Source organism: Cucurbita pepo, chromosome LG18 (assembly GCF_002806865.2).
Source record: "Cucurbita pepo subsp. pepo cultivar mu-cu-16 chromosome LG18, ASM280686v2, whole genome shotgun sequence".
In the NCBI taxonomy this organism is placed as follows: domain Eukaryota; kingdom Viridiplantae; phylum Streptophyta; class Magnoliopsida; order Cucurbitales; family Cucurbitaceae; genus Cucurbita; species Cucurbita pepo.
In genome coordinates, this window is record NC_036655.1 from 3,236,823 (window position 1) to 3,246,299 (window position 9,477).

Below are 9,477 nucleotides of genomic sequence, written 5' to 3' on the forward strand. Positions count from 1 at the left end.
CTTAAGTTATTATTATTTTCTTTGCCATCTTCGGGCGAAGGTGTCCTTCTAAGAGGAATCGTACCGTTCTCTATATGTGTGCCATGGCTGGAATGAAAACAGAGGGAGTCGTCAAAGAAGGATAGCTCCAATAAGGGAAGAGTGTCCCTATAACTGATATGGAAATTCATTTTTCGTTTTAGCCAGAGAGAATGAACGCCATTTTAGAGCAATCCCCTTTGGCATTCATCAACTTCGCGTGTGAGAGTTTCCTACCATCTTCTTTCTTGGAAGGTCTCTCTCATTTATACAATTTCTTTTTGTCCTATAAAAGCAATGGTGGTGTATAATTTGGTAAAGGAGATTCTAAGAAGAGGAAGATGCTTTGAAAATTTTCATTTTCAATATGTTTCATAACTCCATATTGCTGGGTATATGATTTATTGATAATCAGATGTGCGAATTATGAATGGGTAAGCGTCAAAGTTGTTTTGTTTTTAAGGGTCCATTGAGGCTTCAATTCAATTTCTGTTACTATCTAATACTGTCAGTTCAGATAGAAGAGTATTTTCTTATCATCATTTTGAGCTAGGAGGTTTTGTTTTTCATCTTTTGATATTGCTGCATTGGATCCTATCTGAGAAAGATAGTTCTGTGTTGGAATATACACACACACACACACACACACATATATATATTCTTGAATAATCTGCTTGATGTATGTTAATTGCTTGGACTATTTGAAATAATCCTATAGGTGTTGTCAGGGCATCAGGTGCTAATCTCTATTTTCTGAAAGGTCGGTTGTTCTTCTCCATTACTTTCTCATCATGTTCCGCTGAGCCTGTTGAGAATGTTGTACTTTCTTTTTCTGAAGGCTACTCATCATCCTTATTTTTATGCATTGTTTGAGCCATTATAGATAGATAGATTGATAGAAGAGAGAAGGATAGACATAGAACTTGGATTCATACAGATATTTTGAGATTTCACATCGGTTGGGGAGGAGAACGAAACATTATTTGTAAGGACGTAGAAACCTCTCCCTATGTAAGGATGTAGAAACCTCTCCCTATGTAAGGATGTAGAAACCTCTCCCTATGTAAGGATGTAGAAACCTCTCCTTAGCAGGCGCGTTTTAAAAACCTCGAGGGGAAGTCAGAAAGGAAAAGCTTCTGCTAGCGTTGAGCTTAGGACGTTACAGATAGACCGATAGAAGGGATAAAGATAGACATAGAAATTGGATTCATACAGTTCTATACACGGCTGACTCAAGTGGATTACGGAACTTTTTCCATTACATGTTTTAGAACCTGGATTACTGATTTATGTTTCTAGTTAATCATCTCAAGACACTCACTGCTAATTGCGATATTATAATTTGAATTTAATGCCATTTTTGATAAGCCTCTAGCGATTAGATCCTTTACAGAAGGCTTTTTCTTCTCTTGGAAGCTTTCATTGTAAGTTCTTTGTTTTCTTAGTGTATAGAGTGACTGCATTGTTGGAACTTTGACAGAAACCCGTTTCTTCTCTTTTTACTTGCCCTTTGTTATCATTGCCTGATTCCTACCTTAGTGTCTTCATATTTTATGCATTTTTTATGATCATCCTCTGAAACATATTTTTCGTTCTCGGTAAACTTAATGTCGAAACAATTCTTTATTGACAATACCCCTGAGATTACATACCAAAAGCATTTAGAATCATGTCTATATGGACACAGAGAAAGAAAAAATAGTGCCAGCACAATGACAACAACATATACATACAAACCATCAAAATCCAATCATACTGATCGATGAGAAAGCAGGAAGATCTGGTATCTAATGCCAGAGAAGTGCAAGGAGGCTGATGAAAATCGATAGCAGAACCCCACCACCGGAAAATGTCACCTGAAATCCAGTCCCAGCATCCATGGCAGGCAACGGTGCAAGTCCTCCACTGTCTTGAGCTCTTGCCACAGCAAGCAGAAGCACCATGGTCGCCATGAACCACCTCATCGCCGCTTGGATGCTGAATCCAGCCATTGTTAGACGCACAGAAAACTTGAAAAGAACGAGAGGGGAGGAAGAATCAAATTCAAGGTAATATTAAATTGGTGTTGGAGATTGGATTTAGAGAAGCAATATTTATACAGGCATATGGAGATGAATTGGAGATTAAATTGATTGTGATTCATGAATGTTGAGTTTACTGATTGTTATGTTGCTTCTTTAGATGGCGTACAGCTCCTTTTGAAGATGACATATCAGCTTACTTCGCTGCTCACAGGGCCATGTAATGCCTCTCCCGCAGCTAACTTGAGTAACTTTGTGGTACAAGGTAAGCATTTTTGTGTGTCTTGTGTTTTGCTCCTCATTCAATGGCACTCTTACCTTTCTACTACTTTCCTTTTAATAGAACATCACTACTTAATAGCTCGTTCGCCAAGTCGGAACTCCCACTTTCTTGTCTATGACGGCTCTCTTCGATGCTAGCAACCGCGTTTGACCCTTTTCCGTGCTTCTTTCAATTTCCTTACATTCTAGCTTCAAAAGAGACTTGACCTTTACTTAAAGAGAGGTTGCGGTACCACACTCTTCCGTGCTCGTAGGTCGACTTCCCCCACTAATCAAAGAGCTAATTTTGAAGAGATTCTTCATTGATCCCGCATACGGCTCAAGTGGCGAACGCCCTTTCCTTCTATTACTTTCAAAGATATCATTGAATGTGAATAGAATCTCTGTCTGCCCTCTTATTTGGTTTGCAGCTGCAAGTTCAACCGTATCTCAATCCTAGAACCTTGCATGAGCCAACCCCAACTTTGCCAAAATACACTTCAGTAGTTTCCCATGACAAATAGTGGTTGGAAATAGATTTGGAAGGGTATTATATAGTACTAAGCTTTCTTTAAGTTTAGCTTAGGTTTGGTTCGAGTATCTTCGGTAGCATATAGTTATAAAATTTTGACCTTAATGGCTACCCGCTGAGTTTTATTAAATGTCATATTTAGTTCCATTCTTACATCGATCGAACATTTGAAGATATTGATTTAATTTATAAGGTCGTTACTATGTAGAAAAATGAAAATATTTTAACAATATTTTTTAGAAAGTATCATTGGTCACGATGGAAATGAAAATTGCATCTAGTTGCTAGAGTTGGTATGCATTATAATATTTACCTTTTTTGTGAATTTGAACCTAGTTTAGCTAATAAAGTTTATTAATTATCATTTCAAACGATGAAGCATAAATATTTTAAATTTTCAAATGAAAACTGAAATAAAATTTCTTTTATTATATTGACATTAATTAGTTTTATGATTTTTTTTTTCTTTGTTAAAATTAGTAGATGAATTAGCCCGAAAAAAAAAAAATCTTGAAGTGATGGGAACGACATAACTTTTTTAGTTTGAAGTTTTATCGGGAATAGATTGATCTGTTGAAGCTTTGTTTCTCCTATAGACTTGCACCATTCGTGTAGGAAAACTTTTTCTTTTTTATAGCAGTCGTAGGGTAAAGACTTGATCATATCTCGAGATTGAAACTTGTGCAAGGGTAGGAGTAGACGTAGCAAAGTAGCTTGCCAATTCACAACGGACAAGACAAACCTAGAATTTTCTTTTTTTTTAACAAATCATCTCGAGACTTTCAAATAAAGGTATTCAAGTAGTTGGTATATCTAATTGATGCATGAAAAGTATATAGATTGAGTCGCCTACTTCACACACAAATAAAATAGCGATGATTCATTGAATTCTAGGAAGTTGTTAAATTCTTACGCATTCAATTTTATTAAATTAAAATTGAAATTGAAAGTTACAAAAATTTAATTGATGAAATTCCACAGCTCATAAGGTTCTCTCTTCTTCTTGTCGCATCAATCAGTACTCAACAGTTCTTCCTCCGGAGAAATTTTGGCTTCGGAAATGGAGATGGCGCATTACATATAGTTCTCTCTTTCTTCCTTCTTATTCCGCTCTGGGTTTTCTTCAAGGGTTAGGGTTTCTAATCCCCCTTTGTTTTCTTTCAATATCTCGAACGGATCCTTATCTTCGAGGATTTGGGCTCTGTTCCTTGGTTGAGAACCCTTGTTTCTAAGGGTTTTTCGTCCCATCATAAGCGGTATGAGAATTTCCCTTCCTTTTATGTGAATTTCCATGTGTTTGCTAAGCATGTATTATAACGTTTCTCCTTATGTTATTTATGAGCGTTGTGATGGAAGTATATATGTTAGGATCGTTGCGCTCTTGATTCTGTGAGTTGCTGTTGGTACTGGTCAAGACTCTTATTGAGATGATTTGGGAAGTGTTTAATTCTTACTTGGATTGTCAAAATCATTAGTTTGGTGTGAAATTTTTGTTGTTTTTTCAAGTCCACGAGCATTTTGATCAAGGTTCGGTTGTGGATTCAAGCATTGTTTTTATGCCCCACTACATGGTTTGAGTTGAAAGGTCGGTTTGTAATGGATTATCTGTTACTTTGGAGTTTATATGTTCAAGTTTTCCCAATGAGTATGGATTTAACTGAAGGGTGTTCTAGATATGAAGACTGGAAAATTATGGCCATGTTTCTCATTGTTTGCATGAAACTATAAGATCTTTTGATTCTTTTGATCCTCTCTGGCTATCTTGGTTTCTGCTGATAATGTACGAAAGCTAATTTCGGTACTAACGTTGTACTTATGTTATAACGAATAACCAGTAATAGCCCAAGTTCACCGCTAGCAGATATTGTTTTCTTTGGGCATCCCTTCCAGGCTTCCCCTCAAGGTTTTAAAATGTGTCTACTAGGAGAGGTTTCCACACCCTTATAAGGAATGTTTCATTTCCTCTTCAACCAATGTGGGATCTCACAATCCACCCCCTTGGGGGCCCAGCGTCCTCGCTAGCAAACTGTCCGGTGACTAGCTCTGATACCATTTGTAACCGCCCAAGCCCACCGCTAATCGATATTGTTCTCTTTGGGCTTTCCCTTCTAGGCTTCTCCTCAAGGTTTTAAAACGCGTCAACTAGGGAGGAGTTTCCACAACCTTATAAGAAATGTTTCGTTCCCCTCTCCAACCGATGTGGGATCTCATATAACCTTTTATGACTTGTTCATGCTTTACTTCTCTTCTATAATTTATGATTTTAAACTTGTTGCAAGTTTTTCATTTTCAGACTTGTAATAATGGCTTCTGAGACCGAGGAATTAGATTAGTCTAAGAATCATTCTTAATCATTTCATATCCCTAATTAATCTCAGTACCAGTACCTTAAACATACATGAATAACATTCTTTGTTCATTGGCACTTGTATGGTTATTGAATTTGATATCTTCAAGCTCTTCACTTGATAGTACATAGTAATAGTAGCTCTATTTGGTTAGTAGCCATGGCATCATCTTGATTCCTAGTGCAGTCTGCCTATTCAATGAAATTTATGTGTAGTTTTTGAACATGTGTATCTGTCTGTTTCCCAACCAAAAAGAAAAGAAACAAATTCATGTGAATGTGTGTTGCAGGAGATTAAGAACATGGAACATGATGAGGCAAGCTGTCAAGCTCCCCCTGAGGGTCCCCTTCTGTGCATCAACAACTGTGGCTTCTTCGGAAGTGCAGCTACTATGAATATGTGTTCTAAGTGCCACAGGGATTTGATGTTGAAACAAGATCAGGCTAAACTGAGTGCGTCAACTCTTGGAAGTATCATGAATGGATCGTCTAGTTCTAACCGAAATGAACCCTTTGTCACCGCGGGTGTCGTCGTCGATGAGCCAGTTAGTTTGGTGGAGCCTAAGATCTCCTCAATGCAGGCATCTCCTGTGGTTGTTTCTGAAGGGAGCAGTGGAGTGAAGCCAAAGGACAGACCTAAACGTTGCAACAATTGCAACAAGCGAATTGGATTAATGGGATTCGACTGTCGATGTGGTAACGTCTTCTGTGCCATTCATCGTTACTCCGACAAACATGACTGCCCTTTCGATTATCATACTTCTGCACAGGATGCGATTGCTAAAGCCAACCCCATTGTGAAGGCAGAGAAGCTCGATAAGATCTAGCGCAAATCAAGCTAAAGTTTGCTGGAACCTTTTAATGCGTTGATCATCGACATCATCACCTAGATGATTTCTGCTTTGCTTCATGCATATCTTGTAACCTGTTGTGTATTGTTATATTTGAAAGAGGTATGGCAAAATCATGGCATCTCTGCAGTTTGAATAAAGTGTAGGAATTGGTATTTTTCTCGTTCTTGCAACGGTTTAATGTTATCATCCTAAGCATGTTTCGTGACTGTATCGTGTCATAAAGTGTCTCGAGGAATATGTATATGAATGCATACTGCTCATGTTTGAGGCCATTTTACTCACAATCTACAAACAAGCAATCAAAAGCTAGGAAGGATTCCATATAATCAAATCTCATATTTATCAAAATTTGGGGAGAATCTTAACATGATGTTCTCTGTTTCTCCTTGAGAATTATTGTGAAGAGAACAGCTCTAGAAATAGCCCATATTCTCACAGATCACTTCGAACTTGTAAAAGTTAGATTGTGAGGCCGCTAGATTCAGCTTCAAGATACTTACAAATCCTCTCCATCACTTCTCTACCCTTGACACTGTTCTGCACAAACCTCTCTGCGCACCGTTGCTCGACTTTTTCAGCCATCGATGCGAGTGCTGACAATGGCTTGATTCGAATGCTCGTCTCCTGTCTGCAAATTGTCCATCCGTTCGGATTATCTGGGTGAGGGTCATACCTGATTTTCTCCACCACTTCTATGAATTTCTGGAGACTGATATTCCGAGTGGTGAGTTGCATCGATTGCGACCAAGCATCTACAACTGTGGATTCCACACAGTGGCAGATATCCTGACCAACGATCTTACGGATAAACCATGGTCCAGGGGCATGGATGGTAATAGCACGGGTTGTATATAGCTTCCCGGATTCTGGGTCAACCTTTCTGTTTAAGGTGTCTACTTCAAGAATATGGGATAATGTACGCTTGTTTTCGGGGTCGGTAAATTTGCGCCAAGATGCACAAGTGACCCGTTCCCACGGGTGCTTGTAAGTGTACTCCTGAGAGTATGCTCTAACCATCACACTGTTCTCTGATACCTTCAACCCTCTTAATGGCACAGTTAACTAGTCTGCATATGAACAGACCGCTAAATTAATCGAACGCTTACTATTCACCGCTTAAATTAATCATATGGCTACTAATTCAGCAGGAAAGGAATTGAAAAGGGAAAACAAAAAACGTCAATGAAGATGATGGAAATGTATCTTCTGATACAATCCGGACAGGAGAAAGCACGTCATGTAACATAGACAAAAGAAAAACATTATCCATCAGCTAAGAGTGACTACATGAATAAACTAAAGAACTTGAACATTACAGATGCATAAATCAAATCATATAGGTTACTGTAAACTTTAATTTTCTTAAGTCGTTGGGTTTTGCCCAACCCAAGAGTTCTTCAAAATTCATAATAGTTCATTTGCAAAAACAAATTTTCTGCAAGGAGGCGTTCTACTGAAAATCAAATTGACCCGCTTAGAAACAATTTGTAACAACCCAAGTCCATTGCTACTAGATATGGTCCTCTTTGGGCCTTTCCTTTCGGGCTTCCCCTCAAGGTTTTTCAAACGTGTCTACTAGGGAGAGGTTCTGTAACAACCTAAGTCCACCGCTAGCAAATATTGTCCTCTTTGGGCTTTTCTTTTCGGGCTTCCCCTCAAGGCTTTTAAAACATGTATGCTAGGGAGAGATTTTGTAACAGCCCAAACTCATCGCTAGTAGATATTGTCCTCTTTCGGCTTTCCCTCAAGGTTTTCAAAACGCGTCTGGTATGGAGAGGTTTTGTAATAGCCCAAGCCCACCGCTAGCTAATATTGTCCTCTTTGGACTTTCCCTTTCAGACTTCCCCGGAAGGTTTCTAAAACGCATGTGCTAGGGAGAGGTTTCCACACCCTTATAAAGAATGTTTCGTTCCCTTTTCCAACCAATGTGTGATCTTACAATCCACCTCTCTTCGGGGCCCACCCAGCATCCTCACTAGCACTCCTTCCTCTTTCCAATCGATGTGGGATCTCACACAATCATTCTACCGGTTCTTTCACCTATTTGCCCAATAGATTTATTCAAGTAATTCTTATTTCTAGAGAATGAATCGAGTAACAAATCAACAATTCTTCCAGATCCATCCAAATAACAAAAGAGCATAAGAATATTCTCCCCTTCTTTGAACAACAACAGCAAGAAAAACCTCCAAAGTAACTCATGGCAATAACTTTAGAATCCAAGATGTAAGATGCAAGAAGCTCAGATACCAAAAACTATCAGTCAAAACGTCTAGGCTTTGTGATTCTAACACGGTGCCATACCGCTCAAACAACTATAATGCCATTTTCTTTCTAGTCAATATCAATGGCTGTTCGTTCCACCTTGTGCAAATGACTTCAAAGACAATTTTCAAACTGCATATGGCCATCAAAACAGAGCAAACTGTAGCAACAAAAGCTGAAGTAGGAAAAGGGAAAAAGATGAAATGTTCTCAACAAGCTCAAATCAAACACACTCAAGTCAAACGTTTGCAAGAAAGAAAAGATCAGAGTCCCATCATTACAAACAACGATCCATCAAAAGAACCGGCAGTCAAACACATGCTTCTTCTCAACCATTTCCAACAATCTCTCAAATTCATCTTTGGATTCGAATACAAAGATAAAACACCCAACTCGGTCACATTCCACAGGCATCTAAGCAGCTAGTTTGTAATTCAAATCATTATGGATCCATTTCTCAATCTCAATCTCAATTCTCCACAGAAATCCAACAGATAATCAAAACATATAAGATGAACACACAAAACCCTTAACGATGCGCCTAGCAGAATCGAATTAAAATCAATTACAAAGAGCTAAAGAAAAGGAAAAAACAGTCCACCTGAGAGATGAAAGAAGACGGCGTTTGCAGGCGGCGGAAGAAGGCGGTACCGACAGGTCAAGATCTCAAAATCAAAACCCGCAAAGGAAGGAAAAATCTCGGTAATTCAAAGCTTCAGTGAAAGGAAGACCATAAGCATTGGACCGAGTTTAAATAATGGCGTAATTTTATGACGAAACTGCCCTTCGCCATTGAAGCTAAAGACAAGACACATCACTGCAATTCAGTATCCATACCATTAGCCCTAAAGCTTCCATTTTCAGACCTCGTTTACTAATTATAATTATAATTATAATTTATAAATAAATAAATAAAATTAATTTTCTCTTTTTAGTGTAATAAAAAAATATTTATTTATTTAATTATTTATTTGAAGATTCAAATCTAATTAAGACATTACTTCAAACAATTATTATTAAATATTTTTATTATAATTTTTAATTATAAGAAAAATTATTAATTTAAAATATAGTTCCATTCTATCTATATTATTTAATAACAATATTTTTATTTTAACGAGTTGAATTATAATTTATGTCGAAAATAATTTTTATTTGAAAAAAATTATGATGGTAATA

At 37.7% G+C, this 9,477-nt stretch overlaps 2 protein-coding genes and 1 long non-coding RNA gene across 4 annotated transcripts; 2 read left to right on the top strand and 1 right to left on the bottom strand.

Annotated features, from left to right (window-relative positions):
- The first annotated feature begins 1,075 nt into the window (after nucleotides 1-1,075).
- On the top strand, nucleotides 1,076-3,037 carry LOC111780329. Its single transcript, XR_002812830.1, has 3 exons — nucleotides 1,076-2,066; nucleotides 2,200-2,304; nucleotides 2,383-3,037. It is a non-coding gene; the product is annotated as an uncharacterized LOC111780329 (long non-coding RNA).
- A 744-nt stretch (nucleotides 3,038-3,781) lies between these two features.
- LOC111780192 (zinc finger A20 and AN1 domain-containing stress-associated protein 8-like) lies at nucleotides 3,782-6,189 on the top strand. Of its 2 annotated transcripts, none has more exons than XM_023660524.1 (2): nucleotides 3,782-3,961; nucleotides 5,470-6,189. In XM_023660524.1, the coding sequence occupies exon 2, from the start codon at nucleotides 5,482-5,484 to the stop codon at nucleotides 6,004-6,006; it is 525 nt and encodes a 174-aa protein (XP_023516292.1). In that variant the 5' UTR covers nucleotides 3,782-3,961; nucleotides 5,470-5,481; the 3' UTR covers nucleotides 6,007-6,189. The 2 variants fall into 2 exon arrangements, with proteins under 2 accessions (XP_023516292.1, XP_023516291.1); XM_023660523.1 differs by having other exon boundaries at nucleotides 3,786-4,088.
- A 160-nt stretch (nucleotides 6,190-6,349) lies between these two features.
- On the bottom strand, nucleotides 6,350-9,149 carry LOC111780190 (protein slowmo homolog). The gene is made up of 2 exons (XM_023660522.1): nucleotides 8,900-9,149; nucleotides 6,350-7,100 (listed from the first exon to the last, which is right to left on the bottom strand). Exon 2 carries the CDS (start codon nucleotides 7,048-7,050, stop codon nucleotides 6,493-6,495), a length of 558 nt encoding a protein of 185 aa, XP_023516290.1. The 5' UTR covers nucleotides 7,051-7,100; nucleotides 8,900-9,149; the 3' UTR covers nucleotides 6,350-6,492.
- Between the last annotated feature and the right edge of the window lie 328 nt (nucleotides 9,150-9,477).